Raw genomic sequence first — 16716 nt, 5'->3', positions numbered from 1 at the left:
CTATGCCAACATGGTATTTAGCAGGAGCTAATGCTAGAGCTGTGCTAATCCTTACGTATTGGTCGTAAACATTAGTCCTTCTCCTGGTTATCTCAGGTTTGGTTCACCTGTCGGTTTGTGACGACGACCCAGCAAAACCAGTCCAACCCACTGGTCCCAGTCAGAGCCCCGACCACAGACCTGTCGTCTCCTTTCTCAAAGTCACTGACTTGGACAGCACTTCTCCCGAGGAAACAGACCAACTGGAAACCAGTAAGTCCTCCAGTTCCTTTTATCTGGACCAGGGAACTGACCTCATGTGTATTTAATTATGTTAAATTTAAACTTTTTGTTGTAAATGTTTGTTTTCAGTGGAGTTGAGTCAGAACAAACCGGACCGTCCAAACTGCTATAAGCACTTCATTCCCCGTTTGAAGACCTCGTCTCTGGATCAGGTAGTTATTGATTCAGGATCAGCTGCAGTTTCTAACTTTTATTAAAAAAAAACAGAAAAGTTTTTTACATATTTGTTGAAACTGTCACCATGTTACAGTTTAATACGAGACAGATAATCTGTGAAAAGATCGATCTCCTCCCCGTCTCCCTGAGCTGCTACAGCTGAGCTGTTTTTGGTCGAAACACGTCGACCAAAAACAGCTTATCAGAGCCAAGAGGAGGGGCTTAGCGTCGTCAATCAACCTCAGGAAAGTGCTGCCAAATGTGCTAGTGGTGGAGAAACAACTTACAGTTACAGGAAACCTGTTTACCCGCCGTTACTGGTGGCTATGCTAACTAGCCTTAGCATTTATGACATGTTATGCTAGCAGAGAGCAAGGGGGACTGAGAAGCTGCTCTGAGGGGTGATTGACAGCGCTAAGACCCGCCTCCTGGCTCTGATTGGTTGTTTCTTGTTAGCACTGGGAGAAGGAGCCTGATCTTTTTCAAATTGTCTGTCTCAAGCCAAACTGTAACGACATGGTGACAGTTTCAACAAACGTGAAAAGAAAATATTTTTAATGAAAGTTAAATGCTTTAGAAAATAACAGATTTAACTTATTTTGCTAATTCAGTCGGTTTCAGCTTCTCGACCTCAAGATGAAGGCCTAAAGCTGAAAGCAGTGATTGGCTACAACGGCAACGGCCGAGGCAACATGGGCTGGAGCCCCGATCAAGGTCAGATTGGGATTTACCTTCATCTGACAAACTCTAATTCATGAAACCATGAACTCTGATTATGGCTACATTGTTCATTTAACTTAAAGGGACGGTAGTCTCTAAATGTGACCCTTTTTTTTTTTTTTACTTTCCATCATGTTTTAATATTTTTCCTTCATCAAAACCTGCATTGTTGCTTTGTTTCCTTCATGCATGTTTGAGAAATCCTTTAATTTCCATGGCAACCATTCAGCTGTTAAAACGCCTGGGTGGACCTAGCCCCGCCTTCCAGCTGCAGCTCCTCCCCCTCTCAGCTCCTTCAGACTAGCCAGCAGCAATTAGCAACAAGCTGCTGAGCTCCTTAAGGAGCTGCTGCTCAGAGAAACGCTGGTAAAAACCTTAAAGGGTTAATAGAGGAGCCATGTTGGGACGACTTCCTGGAGGCGGAGCTTCAGGAAGAGCCAGAGTTCTTAAAGAGACAGACGCCCAATTTTAAGGTGTTAAATCAGGAAGTAACATTTCTTTTAAGTCACATTTGTTATATGTAGTGATTTCATAACAACTGAAGGTAACATAAACTCTTGATTGTGCTATAAAATGTTACCTAGTAAACACACGGTACCGCCCCTTTAAGATGAAAATGTCTGTGATTCTGTGCTGCAGGTTTGTTTGCGTACTCTTGTGGCGCCGTGGTGGTGCTGGAGCATCTCCACACGGGAACCCAGAGTCACCTGCAGGGCCACAGCGAGGAAATCTCCTGCCTGGCCATCTCTAATGACGCTCAGGTGCTTCTGGGTTTTATCCAGATGCTCAATGTTCAGGTTTCAAAATGCTGAGGGCTGAAACGATTAATCAATCATTGAAATAATCGTCAACTAATTTTGACACCGATTAATCGTTAACTGAAGTATTCAGACTCTTAAAAGGCCAATTTCCGAAAAACAACATAATTTAGAGCAGTAATGATATAAAATGCTTATTTTATTATTTTAAAACAAAGTTAAATTGTTTTCTTTGTATTTTTATGTGTTGCTGATATTGTATGAAAGAAACTAAAGTGATTAAATGGAAAATCTGAAATATGTGCCAATTATTTAGTCTGATTAATTTATTAACATCAGATTATCGATATTAAAAAAGACATACATCATTATTATAACAAATTATAAAGCATTCACTAAAGGAATGTTTATTTTCTTATTTAGAGATATTAATTTCTTTTTATATATTCTTAAAAATACTTAAATGAAAACTGTAAAATTTTTAAATGGATTAATCAGTTTATTGGTGGTTGGATGTTTAATGTTAATATCTTAGGATTTATTTAAAATTTAGACCCTGGATAGTCAGGAATCTATTCAGAAAGTTTCAGAGAAACAAGTTATTTTTTTCCTTTTCAACAGTATTTAAACCGGATACATTTAATCTAATTCCTGCTTTAAACAACAAACATCCAACATGCAGAGCCTGAATTTCACTGATATTTGATGCTTTTCACAGCAACATTGATGCAGAACACAAGCAAGAAAACCATGAAATAATGGATTAGAAACAGTTAATGTTAAAATCTGTCCAAACTGTGTAAATATATCATTTAATTGAGCGTAAATGACTTATTTGTTTTGATATTTGCTGCATATTGTGATAAACTCCAGAACATTTGGCGTTGTGTCTGAGCTGTCCTCCATCTTGTTTTGTGCAGACGTTGGCGTCGGCCGCTGGCAGCAGCAGGAGCCTCATTTCCATCTGGGACGTTCAGACCGCAGCCTGCCGTGGAACCGCCTCCCACCACCAGGGGGCGGTGCAGAGCCTGGCCTTCTCCAGAGACGACCTCTTCTTCCTCTCTGTTGGTTTGTCAAACTCATCAGATTGTGTCTGATCACAAAGTTTAGCTGTAATTATGCGTTTTCTCCTGATATTCTAAATAGTTACTGATTGTTTTGCCGTACAGGAGATTTCTGGGATCCGGTTCTGGCGCTGTGGAGTTCGGAGTCGGTCCAGTTGCTCTGCAGTGTCAGCATGTCTGCGCCGATCCATGACGCGACCTTCAGCCCCACAGCAGCCAGGCAGTTGGCCTGCGTGGGCAGCGAAGGGATCCACTTCTGCCTCATCCACACACGCTCCTCAAACGCCGACGTCAAGGTGTCAAGGTGCAGTGTGGCGCCGCCGCCAGAGGTGGGCGACGTGGAGCTGACTGCTCTCTGCTACCACATGGACTCCTTCCTGCTAACCAGCACCTCCGGCGGACATGTCTGTGCGTGGGACGTAAACAAGCAGTGCTGCTTCATGGTCTGGAGAGCAGATGAGGGAGAGATTGGTACTAGATGGTTCTGCAGTACCGGGGTCTTCATTTCGTTTTGTCCCTGTTGAGTTGAACAATAGATGTAACTGTTTTGCAGGAGTTCTGCTTTGTCGAGAGAATCGCCTGCTGACGGGCGGCGCCACCGGCCGCCTGCAGTTATGGCAGATTGAAGCGGTTCAGGGGATGAAGTCTGCTGAGACGACCTGCAGCGTAAAAGAGTAACGAGACGCTTTTCCTGTCATCTGTCCAGCATTTAATCTGACCTGGAACTGCTCCAGCGTTTCAGTACATTTTCTATCCAAATGATCCTCTTAACATCTAGTATCTTAGATCTGCTCCATTTTTCTATCATTACAGAAGAATTTCCTTACAGAAGTAACTCGAAGCGCTCCTGATGGCTTCAGGCAGAAAAACAAAAACTAAACAAAATAAAATACCAGATTTTAGTTTCTTCAGTTTCTACTGCAAATATCTTAGTTCACTTGAAATAAGACAAAACTAACTTAAAAGAAACTTTACAGAACAAAATAAATAATTCCTTAATATTGATAAAAAGTTCTAGTTCCATTGGCGCCGTTGCCTAACAACCCCAGCCAAGCCCAGCCTGTTGCCTAGCAACCCCAGCCAAGCCCAGCCCGTTGCCTAGCAACCCAGTTATTGTTCTGTTGGCAGGTTATTTCACTAATATCAAGACATTTTTCCATGTTTTAAGTGAAGTAATCTGCCAGTGGAACTGGAACGTTTTCATCAGTATTAAGAGGAAGCAGCCCCACAGCATGATGCTGCCCCCACCATGCTTGACACTTTGTTCAGTGTTTTTCCTCCAAACTTTCGCCTGTTCACTACATCACTGCTTATTAATGTGTTATTTGAAGCTGTGAAAAACGGATTCATGACCTCAGATTTTTTTTGTCAGTATGACCCTGAGTGGGTTGAAGGTCGTGGTGGAGCAGGAGGTCGTCCTGGACGGGAAGCTGGTCAGCGCGGCCTTCGATAACTTCATGGACATGGGCATCGTTGGCACCACGGCGGGAACACTCTGGTACATCAACTGGTCAGACAGCAGCATCATCCGGCTGGTCAGCGGACACAGGGCAAAGGTAACCTTACTGGAAAACTCATAAAGGCAACCCTAACCTGCTTCCTTAAACAGGTTGGGTCTGTGGCCTAAACAAAACATCTTCATCACGTTTTGCACAAAATAATTCTTACATAATGAGATTTTCACTCAGAATGAACTGCTGTTGGCCACGCCCCCCCAACTCAATGTTTACACTCAGCCATGAAAATGGCTGCCAACAGATTAGACAGTCACACATCTTTGAAAAGTATTAGTAGAGTCTCCTGCACAACCAACAAGAATGCAGCAAGTGATTTCTGGATGGTAGGTCAACAACAAAACACTTTGTCTTTTCCAGCAGCCATTGTACAGCGCATACATCTGGAAAACCAGCTGACCAATCATGCTGGAGTTCAGCTTGTGTTGCTAGGTAACGGGGCTGGGCTCGGCTGGGTTAACTTTAACTTTTCGCCAAAATATGGCTGCTTCTTTTAAGCACTTGGATTGTTTTCATAAGCAGGAGAAACTCAAATGGAAAAACTAAAACGAGCAAAAAGTCAGAAGTTGTGGTTGAGGATTCGTGCTGCCAACCCCGACAGGAGCGAACCCCTCTCTCTGTTGATGCTCTGCTCTGCCATTCAGGTCAACGACGTTGTCTTCAGCCGTGATGAGAGCCGCTTCGCCACCTGCAGCCAGGATGGCAGCGTGAGGGTTTGGTCGACTGGCAGCTTCGAGCTGGTGGTCCAGTTCCAGGTCATCAACCAGGTGGGGAACATCAGCGGCTCTGCAGCTGCTGTCAGCTCATTAAATTAACTTTACACAAAATAAAACCAAACAAAATACCACTTTACAAACCAGTCATTTACCCAAACAGGCTCATAGAGCAGCCTGCAGTAAGGAAAGTTACCTGCAGACCAAATACATACACAAATACATATACACACATTTATATTTAAATATTCATGTATAAACATGAACTACATTTTAAAGCTCACCAAATAAAACACAAAATAATCGTTCGATCATTTCACGCCGATAACTGAAACGCATCCAGATTTTAATTTTCTTTCCTCTTAGCAAATTATATTTACTCTCTTAACTTAAATAATTTCTGAATTCCAGAAGGAAAACTTTTGTTCAACATTATTTCCAGTATTTTTATATATAAAATGTCTTGACATTTTGTAAATATACTTTACTAATGTTCCTCTTCTGTTTGTTTGCTTTTGTTTTATATTTATTTTGTTTCTATATAAACTTTGTTTATTAATTTTATTACATTACGTTCAATAAAGTCAAACCAAATGTTTAGGTATAAAAAGTTTATTAGTTGGTTCACGATACCCCACTTTATTTATCAGCCTGATTGCTTAATAATGTATTTTTGTAACTTAACTGTCAGAGATTCACCTGCAGGAAGAATTAAAACACGCTGATGTGAAACGATGCCTGGACAATAATCAATAATAATATCGTGATAAACTCATGATCAGTATCAATAGATAAAACATCTACTCAGTAGGTCGCTCTCTGGTTGCCTAGCAACAACCTGCTGGGTAAGAAGCAGTTTCAAGTTCCCCCAAACTTTGGTTGCCTAGCAACAACCTGCTGGGTAAGAAGCAGTTTCAAGTTACCCCAAACTTTGGTTGCCTAGCAACAACCTGCTGGGTAAGAAGCAGTTTCAAGCTGCTGAGTAACTGGGGCGGTTTCAAGTTTCCCCCTTTTGCCTATTAACTGCTAAGAAATAAAAAACAACGTGAAGAGAAACCTGTGGATAAACACCAGCGGTATTTCAGATATTTAAAACAAAAACCTAATCAGTAATTATCGATATCGACTGATATGAAACACTTTTATGGTTGTAAGTCTTTCAGGCGTATCGTCTAGCCCTGAGTGAACCTTGACCTTTGCCCCTTGTGCTGCTCAGGCTTGCAGCTGTCTGTGCTGGAGTCCGTCGTCCAGCAGCGACGGATTGCGGATCGCTGCCGGCTACGGCGACGGGACGCTCCGGATCTTCCAGCTGGCCTCCACTGAGATGGAGATGAAGCTGCGTCCTCATCAGGACGCCATCACCGCCATCACTTACTCCGCCAGCGGTGAGAAAACGCTGCGTCACGCACACCAACCACGACCAACACCGACCTCGACGCAGCGAAGTCCAAACCGTGGCCCAGGGTCTTCTGACACCCTGGACACCGATTCATTTTTGGTCGTATTGAATCGTTCTTGCTTCCGGGAACGAACGGATTCCTTTGTGACGGTTCTGTCTCTCCTTCAGGTCATGTGATCCTCTCAGCAGGAAGTAAGGGTCTGGTCGCCGTCAGCAGCCCAATCAGTGGAGCAACGATTCGAGTCATCAGGGATCATAAAGGAGCAGCGATCAACTCGATCCAGAGCGTCAGCGAACAGGTGTGAACCGAAACCAGACTCACTCCATGATGGATGGATTAAAACACCATCAGGATCAGGATCCTTCAGGATCAGGATCCTTCAGGATCAGGATCCTTCAGGATCAGGATCCATCAGGATCAGGATCCTTCAGGATCAGGTTCCATCAGGATCAGGATCCTTCAGGATCAGGATCCATCAGGTTCAGGATCCATCAGGTTCAGGATCCATCAGGTTCAGGATCCTTCAGGATCAGGATCCTTCAGGATCAGGATCCATCAGGATCAGGATCCATCAGGATCAGGATCCATCAGGATCAGGATCCATCAGGATCAGGTTCAGGATCAGGATCCATCAGGATCAGGGCCGCAGCTGACCTTTAGTTTAACATTTGTTTCAGTTATTCTCACGTTTAATCAGGTAACCAGATTAAAGATATATATTCTATTTTATTTCTTAAATAAAATGCAATAAATCTAAAGTATACCAAAGTTAAATCCAACACCAACAGTTCGGTATTTAAACTGTTTGTAACTGATTGGGCTGGAAGAAGCGTTTTGTTTCAGTCAGTATCAGTAATTTCTGAGTAGTTTGTTGTTTTTAAATATCTGAAAACTACCAAACTGTATTTCCTGTTTTATTCAGTTTTCTCTCCTCGTCATTTTTTTTTATGGTTTTGAAACTTTAAACTTCTGCTGTGCAACTGACCCAAGAAGTCGTTGCTAGGCAACCAAAGTTTGGGGGAACTTGAAACTGCTGCTTAGTGGCATGTTGTTGCTAGGCAACCAAAGAGCGAGAGAGTGAGTTGAAGCAAATAACCTGCACTGTTATATTGAATGTTAAATATGTTAAATATTCAGATAAATACTAAGTATATCCGATCTATTAGTATTCCTGTGAGTCAATCACAAAATATATTGATGTATTGTCCAGCCCTGTATCTAATATTCAAATTCTATGTAAATATCTGGCATCTTTTTAGACATTTTAAAGTTAAAAATGATTTAACAAGCAGAGTTAAACTTTAAAAACAGTTTATTTTATCCTGTTTTCATCATGAAGTTTTGGACTATAGCTAAAATCTTGTGGCTCTTTTTCTCTCCGTCCTCAGTGTAAGCGGTTTGGACTGGAAGGAAATGAGATGTTTCTGGTGTCCGGCGCCGACAGACGGGTCAGCGTTTGGGCCGCCAACTGGTCCAAGGAGAAGTGTGACCTGCTGGACTGGCTGTCGTTTCCCGCTCCGCCCAGCTCTGAGGTTCGGCTCCTGGTTTTATTTTTCTTTATCTTTTACTGATTCCCAAGGAAACACAAAATGCACAAAGTAACTGATTTTAGTCACATTTTCACATTATTGATGCACCTTATTGAACAAGCAGTGATTAAAAATGGTAAAAAATAACAATCCCAACAATTCGGACAGTTTAATTGTGTTTAACCATTAATTAAAATGTATAACGATAAACATTTATAACCATAGATGATACGATAAATACCCACCACTAATCTCTGGTTACTATCTGACAAGCTGTTCCTTGGAAAGGATTATTACTCCTTAGACCTTCCCATATTTTTAAAAGTATTAGTTTTAAATCAGCGTTTGGTTTTCATTCTTAGTGTTTATCTGTTTGGAGTCAGCAGTGGCAGGAGGTAGTTTCACATGATCAGGTTGTTATTTTATTTCTCTAGTATAAATGATCCCAATCTGTCTCAACGTGTCAGGAGGACAGTTTGCCGCCCAGCCTGGCTGCTTTCTACCCCGCAGACCCCAGCCTGCTGCTCTACACCGGCTTCGGCCTGGAGAAAGAGCTGTCCTTCTACAGCCTGACCAAAAAACAAGTATCACACTTCACTTCCTGTCTCCTGTTGTTTTCCTCTGTCCAGACTGGGAGGAATAATCGTTAAACCGTTTGTTTTCCTCAGATCATTAAGAAGATTTCGCTGACCCACTGGGCCACGTGCATTAGCCTGTCTCCCAGGGGTCACCTGCTGGCTGTGGGGGCCAAAGGTGAGGACTGGTAACAAAGATGGCAACTCATGTTTGGGACTGTTATAATAACTATAGACTAGCTGCAGTAAGACGTCATGCCTCTCCCTGCTGGAGGGCAAAAAGCTGCTGGCTAACGACGACTAGCATTGGTTTTAGCTGTTAAAATGTCAATATAACGCGTTAAATCTTATGCATAATACATAAAAGAAAAAGGGTTGTGGTGCTTTGATACTGTTAACACTATGAGAACTAAATAACAAGGTCAGGAAAATGTTTTAATTAAGAAAAAAATTACGAGGGAGAGGGAAGGTCAGTTATGCTAGCTTGACTATGACAACCGTAACATGTAGATGTGCTGTGGAATTTGTTTCGGTTCAGTTAAAAAATATAAAAAAGGCGACTAAACACCAACTCTGACCGATAGTCAGCAGACCAGGTGTTTAAATGAGCCGATCAATCACCGCTGCGTTCAGACGATCACTTATTAATAACAGTAAAATAAACATCAAGCATGAAAACATGAAACTAACGGACTGAATGTTCTGTTCTTTGTGCGAAACATTTTGGTGTTTTTGATGTTGAATCCTGAAACAATGTGGCGTCAGTTGTTATGGCAACGAGTGTGTAGCGAAAAGCCGACAGAGAGCGAGAAAAAGGAAAACGATTAATTGTTTAATCCCTAAGGCCAGAAGTATCATGACTGATTAAAACCAGAAAATGATTAGACAGTTTTTCTTGGACTTGCACAAAACGTCATTCAGTGTGAACCAGATCTGTTCAATATGAACCAGATGTGAACCAGGTCCTGTCAGTGTGAACCAGGTCCTGTCAGTGTGAACCAGGTCCTGTCAGTGTGAACCAGGTCCTGTCAGTGTGAACCAGATCCTGTCAGTGTGAACCAGATCCTCATGTGGCGCCTGTCCTCCCTCAGAGCGGGTCCTGAAGCTGATCAAGGCGACCAGCGGACGGTTCCAGGACTTCCTGCAGCACAGCGACGCTCTGCAGACGTGCCGCTTCTCGCCGTCCGGGTCGCTTCTCTTCTCCGTCGCGTACGACGAGGTTCTGCTCTGGGAAGTGCCGGGCCTCTGACCCAACCTCTGTTTCTGTAGATTTATTTATCCGTTTATTGTTCCGGTTTTTATTGTTCCACAGACTTTTTATGAATCTAAATTAGATTTTTATGTGTATAGTTTAAAAATAAAACTTTTTTATGGGAGAGATTCTGCTGTGTGGCTTCTCAGTTTCAGTGTTCGGGTCTTTGGGTTGGAATCAAGGTTTTCAGAGTCCAGTAGCAATTCATGACATTAAAGCAAATATTCTTTGAGTGAATGTTCCTGCTGAAGCACAATCATCTGTTAAATGCTTTAGAAACTGGGAGCTAGCCATTATTATGAGCCCAAACTGACTGTAACTGCAGCATGTCAGCCGTTTTACAGACGCAGTCTTGCAAATATATTCAGATTTTTTACATTTTATCCCGTTGCAACCATCGACCTAAAGGTGCTTTAAAACTATTTTTTTATTAATTTGTATTTTTTTCCTTTTAAAAAAACAATTTGCATGTTATTTATAACATATATATATATATATATATACTGTCTGATGGCATTGTTGTAAAATTAAAGTCACATTATGATCAGGCAGTTCATACTCTACTTGAGTAGTTCTTTTTCTTTTTACAAATATGTTTTTTAGTCTTACTTGAATAATTTCGTAGTTGGCTACCTTTTGCTTTATTTACTGGTATTGCTACTGTTTTAGTTCAATTTTTGGGTAGTCTCCCTCCTCCAACAGGTCAGAAATCATGTTACACATGTTCCCCTCATGCGCCATATTGGATTGTGGTAACCACTTTGTCCAGCAGGGGTCGCAGTTCTGCGCACTCCGCTTCGTGAACCGGAACAGTAAACGGGTTTCACCTTGGGTGAATATCGGCGTGAAAAGGCGCACGTTTGGGTTTATCTTGAAATTTTGACGTTCAAATGAAAGATAAATGTCTGCGTAGCAGCTCGGCCCGGCTAGCTCTTCTTCCCAGAGTGAGGAAACATGAAACAAGACGTCAGGATACTTTTACTGGGGGAACGTAAGTATCCAACTCTGACAGCTACAAGCTACACGGCTAGCAAACATTAGCCGTAGCAGCTAACTAACTTTGGTTGTTCCGGAAGCTGCATCATTTAATATTTCTGAAACGGTTCCACATTTAACGATAAAATTATGCTTTGGCAAATTTGCTGTGTTTCAAGTATTAATTTCCTAATTGGCAGCTTTATGAGTTTTAGCTTCAAAGTTTAAACTGATAAATTAACTGTGCAAACCTTCTGTGCATCTGTATTATAATCACTGAAAACGACAGAGATGAAACAAATCAAATCTTATTCACAAGTTAGTCATAGTTTAATATTCGAACATTTTCTAATTTATCCTACTCATTTCCACATTGCTTTTGGCTTGTTTATACTATTTTAATAACTATACTGTGTAACTTTTCCTATGTTGTAAATTTGCTATTTTTATATTTTTACCTCAGTATGAACGTGCATCGTCTCACTTTATTCTATGTTGACCTGTGATTTAATTTGTGAAAAATAATCTAATTAGACTAACAAAAGTAGGTTATTTTCTAATTCAGATTTTTTCAAAGAACAAAATATAAAATGAATAAAATAAGGGCAAAAGAAACATATTTCCAAATCAACTTTTTTCATAACAAGCAGTTAAATCAATACTTTTACTTAATGTATAAATGTTGGAATATTTATACATTAAATATATAATGTTTACTGTATATTCATTTGACCTACAAATGGTGCAGCAGTCTGGGCAGGATAACAAAGCTGGTGTATGAACAGGAGGTCTCACTTAAACTTAAGCTGCTGGTTTGTATTTGGTGCATTTTGGGATAAAATGTGTTTTTTCTTCATTTAGTGAAGTTATATCAGGCTTGTAGAGTAGCACTACCTTACAATAATATTATTTAAGTAGAAAAAAAAAAAATCAATGCATCAAAACTTTTCCCATAAATATTTAATTATATTTTACTGAAGTAAATAGCTGGTTACTACATCAGATCATGTCTTGCTTGTTCTGTTATTTGGGACCCATCGTCCTGCATGCTTTTATATATTACTTTTATCTCCAAAATACAGTGATCTATTTACTCAAGACTTCTATTTTAGAAAAAAAACTTTCAGAAAAGTCACTTTAAAACAAACTCTTGGGCTACATATTCTGCTTTCTGCATCAATGCAGTTGAAAATACATTTCAAAAGGATATTCACAGGGACCCGCCATGTTTATTTTATATCATATTGATTCATATTTCTACAATAATGTGAAATTTAAGTTTTTTTTAATGCAATGCTTCACTGTTTCTGCAGCCAAGGTGGGGAAGACGTCCCTCATCATGTCTCTGGTGGGAGAAGAGTTTCCAGAGCGGGTAAGTGTCACTGCTGCCAGAGTTTCACTTTAAAATGCATATTTCTGACAAAAAGCACCTAATGGACTTTCTGTTATGCCCAGTGAACTCCAGTTCATCTTTAAAATGTGTTTCTGGTGATTTTTAATAACTTATTTATTAAATAGTCATAAAAAAACAGAAATTGTAGCCCAGTTGTTGTTTTTAAATATAAATAACTTCAGTTTATTTTGTAAACATATTTTTACTCTGCATGCTTGAAAAATAGCAAAATTAAATCAACTTTCAGTGGTTTTTGCCTCGACTTTCTTCCGTATTGATTTGGGTTTGAATGTCTCTTTGGTTGAATCTTAATGGAATAAATGTGTGAAAAATGTTTGTATTTCCAGTTTTTATTCCCAGTTCTGTTTTCTAACGGTTTTGTTCTTTTGTTCACCCATGAGCCAGTTAATCAGTTTCCTATAAGGCTGAAATGATTAATCAATTAATCGTTATTAATGATTAATCATGTTAGTTGTTGACAATTAATTGATTCAAGTTTCCAAACTTTGCCTCAAAACTGCTAAAAAACAAAATGGAGGAAAAACTGGATAAAACAGGAAAATCACAGCAACGGTCTGACTGTATTTCAGATACTTAAAACAAAAAACTAATCAATAATTATCGATATCGACTGATATGAAACACTCATATCATGATACATTTTCAGCCATGTTGTCCAACTCTACTGTGGACGGAGAACTCTGGCATAACATTATGACCTGAAACATCTATCTGCTTTTATTTTGAAGGTTCCACCCAGAGCCGAGGAGATCACCATCCCGGCCGACGTCACTCCTGAGAAAGTTCCCACTCACATCGTGGATTACTCCGGTACCGGACCAGCAGCATCAGCTGCTGTTAAAATCAAAATTATCATCTGAATGGCAACATTTTAAGTTTTGTTTGGTTTTCTGTTGTTTCCATCAGAAAAGGAACAAAGTGATGAAGTTCTCAGAGATGAAATCGTCAAGGTAAATTCACCGCCATCCATTGATAAATATTGTAAAAACTCATCCAGCGTGTTTCAGTCGACCAATAGAGGAACACGAAGGTTTACAAAGACAAAGTGCAGCAGCAGAAAATGTGTTTTTATGCACTAGAATACAAACAGGAAATTATGCAATTATCCAATCATTAGCTGAGTTTTTATTACCAAAAAACTGTTGATATTCTGCTAATGTTGAAAAAACAAGATTTTGCCATAGTGGTGCTTTCATTAAATAAGAAACGTAATTTAAAATCTTACTTATTTAAGTTTGAGTATTTAAAACAGGTCATCCTGTAACCACTTCCTGTCATCTTCTCTGTCGCCTCCCCCAGTAGTAACATCCATCCGGCTGTTTGAATATTTAGAAAAGAGACATTTTGACTTCAGACTTTTTTTCATTTCAGCCATCAAAACATTTCTCTGTCAGGGAGTTAAAATAAAAAAATTGTTTTCTTTATTATTAACTTTAAGCTACTTTAGTTTTTAGGTTTGTTTAACAAGGTAAAACTGAAAACAGAAACTTTAATCGTTGGTTCAAACTTGTTTTCTGGTGTTAAAGTGACGTTGGTGTGAAAACACGTCAGGAGCAAAAATAACCAAAAAACACCAACAAAGGTTTTATTTCCCATGTGTCGCATCATGTCGGGTCTCTTCCTGAATCCTGGGCATTTTTAGCATCTTAAACCTCATAAGCCGCCATCTTGTTTTGCCCAACCTCCACAGGCCAACGTAGTGTGTGTGGTGTATGACGTCACCAACGAGGACACGATAGAGAAGGTAACCGCTGGACATCCAGGTTATATCAACCAGCATCACTTCATTCTGCTTATACTTTAATGGTTTCTTGTTTCCAGATTAAAACCAAGTGGATTCCTCTCGTCAACGGAGACGCAGAGAAAGGAAACAAGTACGTGTCACAAAGGGAATTCACTGAACTGAGACTGTTGTTAGGAAAAAGGGCGGAGCTAGAGGGGAACGCCAGGTGATCAACGGGTCGCTACAGCTAGCGCTGAAACATTAGCACTCGAACAGAGTGAAGATGAAGACGGACATGATTTATGGCCGCTGTTTTACAGGATGTGAGATCTCTGTGTCAGGAACGTACTTCCTGTTCAGACTCTTCTTCTGCTGCAGGGTGATTTTAGAGAGAGAGAGGCAATTCTTAATCTGATTAATCATCAGAATTATTGATAAAATAATTCAGATTTAGAAAGAGTTTAAATGTTGTAACTCATTAAGATTCTTCACAGTACTGTAGACGGTGATGGCAGGAAGGATCTCCTGTAGCAGTCTGTATTACAGCGAATCTGAAGAAGCCTCTGACTGAAGACTCTCCCAAGATACTCTGATGAAGAATAAAATAGAATAACATATTATTAAAATAATTGTTAGTTCCAGTTTAATAACGTTTGGTTCTGTTTACCATGTTGGGCCCCTCTGGGCCCCGTTGTATGAACGTCTAGCTCCGCCCCTGGATAGGAAAATACCTTTAACTGCTGTGATGTTTTGAGTTCCATGTAGAGCATCGTATGAATGTTTCCGCCAAGGTCCGGATCCTCTCCGTTTCTGTAATAACATGATCGTGTCTGCCAGGGTTCCCATCATCCTGGTCGGGAACAAGTCCGACCTGCGCAGTGGGAGCTCCATGGAAACCATTCTTCCCATTATGAACCAGTTCTCTGAGATCGAGACATGCGTTGAGGTGAAGCTGCTCAGTTCCTGCTCCGATATTCTGCTTTAACTTTCACTTTCTGACGCCTCCGGTTGTCTCCCAGTGTTCTGCGAAGAACCTGAAGAACATTTCTGAGCTGTTCTACTACGCCCAGAAGGCCGTTCTCCACCCCACCGCTCCGCTTTACGACCCCGAGGACAAACAGGTCTTTTTCTGCTGTCTGAAATAAATGTTTCATGTTGCAGAAGCTTTAACGGTTTGTTTCTCCTGCAGCTGAAGCCAGCTTGTGTTCGAGCTCTGAGCAGAATATTCTACATTTCGGACCAGGACAACGATCGCATCCTGAGCGACGCTGAGCTCAACAGCTTCCAGGTTCAGAACCACCTTCACCTCCAGTCACTAACTTACTGAAACGTTCATCACTACATGGAGTAAACAGGCTAAACAAGAGATTTTCTAAAAACAAACAAAAAATAAAACTGTCTGTAAATATGTTTTACCCAAAACTACGACTGGACAACATGGCTGAAAAACTTATCACAGTATAAGTTTCATATTGGTCAAAATCAATAATTATTGATTAGTTTTATGTTTCCAATATCTGAAATACTTCCAAACTCGTGGCGTTGTCGTTCCTGTTTTATCCAGTTTTCATTTTACAATGTTTTTTATTTTCTGCAGTTAAAACCTTAAACTGCTGCTGCGCCAGGCAGCTCGTTGCTAGGCAACCCAGGGGTTTCTGAGCGTTTTGGTCAAAGTCCCTCAGTTCAAAGTATTCAGGGGCAACACTTCCTTTTTTCCTCCAATTAAAGACTCAAAATGTGATTTATTTTTATTACATGCACAACAATAAATAAAACATGTTTTACGTTTGCCTTAATGTTGAAAAATATTAAACTTTTTGGGCTTTTATTTTCTCTTTTTTTTGTTTTAAGTTTAGTTTATTCCAAAACACAAAAATAAGAATTTTCTCCTACAGCCTCTGCTGTGTTAGTCAGATGTAATGGATGGAGTTTTTCAGTGAAACATCTTTGGATGCTTGTGGGTAAAGAAAGAAAACTGTTGTGCACTTCACATTTTCCGTTGAAGACGACATAAACTCGTGATGGAAAATCTAATCCTAAAACAATTACAAAACGTCTCAAGGGGACAAATTTGTGCCGTTATTTAATTACAAATTGGTGAAAGGGCCACATTCGGCCCCCGAGCCACACTTTGGACACCCCAGAGGTCGCTGAAGGTTTGGGAGAACTGGAAACGGTTTGCTACCCAGCTGGTTGTTGCTAGGCAACCAAAGAGTGCGTGAGTTAGCTTAGCTTAGCTAGCCATGACAGGTACCTCTGCCTCCATCTCCCAGAATGCCGTGCGGTTCGGTGAATATTCTGTCTGATGTATTATCTGTTAACACTGATCATGTGTCCAATACAATGTTGTTAATTTATTATCCAGCCGTAGTTTAAATCCAAGTTTTCATGCTAACATTTAAAATGTTTCGTTTAGAAATCGTGTTTTGGGAATCCTCTGGCGCCTCAGGCTCTGGAGGACGTGAAGACTGTGGTGTGGAAAAACACCAGCGACGGCGTCCAAGACAACGGCCTGACCCTGAACGGTAGGAAACATCGGGCCGGTGGGAAACATCGGGCGGCCGGTGGGAAACATCGGGCGGCCGGTGGGAAACATCGGGCGGCCGGTGGGAAACATCGGGGGGCCGGTGGGAAACATCGG

The 16716-nt window shown here is 40.7% G+C and overlaps 2 protein-coding genes across 4 annotated transcripts in view; both read left to right on the top strand.

The window, feature by feature from the left end:
- The window catches only part of wdr90 (WD repeat domain 90), a 29154-nt gene extending 19065 nt beyond the window's left edge, over positions 1 to 10089 (top strand). For 2 of the 3 annotated variants that reach the window (XM_016663308.1, XM_016663307.1), the window contains exons 28-42: positions 97 to 252; positions 352 to 434; positions 1050 to 1152; positions 1798 to 1919; positions 2837 to 2984; positions 3086 to 3451; positions 3534 to 3654; positions 4353 to 4536; positions 5139 to 5261; positions 6424 to 6592; positions 6775 to 6905; positions 7996 to 8151; positions 8604 to 8720; positions 8805 to 8889; positions 9803 to 10089. In XM_016663308.1, coding sequence (XP_016518794.1) covers positions 97 to 252; positions 352 to 434; positions 1050 to 1152; positions 1798 to 1919; positions 2837 to 2984; positions 3086 to 3451; positions 3534 to 3654; positions 4353 to 4536; positions 5139 to 5261; positions 6424 to 6592; positions 6775 to 6905; positions 7996 to 8151; positions 8604 to 8720; positions 8805 to 8889; positions 9803 to 9960 — 2222 coding nt within the window. In that variant the 3' untranslated portion in view covers positions 9961 to 10089. The remainder of the gene's footprint in view (positions 1 to 96; positions 253 to 351; positions 435 to 1049; positions 1153 to 1797; positions 1920 to 2836; positions 2985 to 3085; positions 3452 to 3533; positions 3655 to 4352; positions 4537 to 5138; positions 5262 to 6423; positions 6593 to 6774; positions 6906 to 7995; positions 8152 to 8603; positions 8721 to 8804; positions 8890 to 9802) is intronic. The other variant, XM_007576656.2, reaches the window with a different exon arrangement.
- A 648-nt stretch (positions 10090 to 10737) lies between these two features.
- The window catches only part of rhot2 (ras homolog family member T2), a 13408-nt gene continuing 7429 nt past the window's right edge, over positions 10738 to 16716 (top strand). The window contains exons 1-10 of the mRNA XM_016663275.1: positions 10738 to 10954; positions 12252 to 12310; positions 13081 to 13162; positions 13259 to 13302; positions 14043 to 14096; positions 14174 to 14226; positions 14913 to 15021; positions 15095 to 15196; positions 15265 to 15363; positions 16492 to 16710. Of these exons, the coding sequence (XP_016518761.1) occupies positions 10918 to 10954; positions 12252 to 12310; positions 13081 to 13162; positions 13259 to 13302; positions 14043 to 14096; positions 14174 to 14226; positions 14913 to 15021; positions 15095 to 15196; positions 15265 to 15363; positions 16492 to 16710 (858 nt within the window). The 5' untranslated portion in view covers positions 10738 to 10917. The remainder of the gene's footprint in view (positions 10955 to 12251; positions 12311 to 13080; positions 13163 to 13258; positions 13303 to 14042; positions 14097 to 14173; positions 14227 to 14912; positions 15022 to 15094; positions 15197 to 15264; positions 15364 to 16491; positions 16711 to 16716) is intronic.

Source organism: Poecilia formosa, unplaced genomic scaffold (genome assembly GCF_000485575.1).
Source record: "Poecilia formosa unplaced genomic scaffold, Poecilia_formosa-5.1.2 Scaffold412, whole genome shotgun sequence".
Lineage (NCBI taxonomy): Eukaryota > Metazoa > Chordata > Actinopteri > Cyprinodontiformes > Poeciliidae > Poecilia > Poecilia formosa.
Note: the sequence above shows the minus strand (reverse complement) of the source record. Positions and strands in the feature narration are given on the sequence as shown.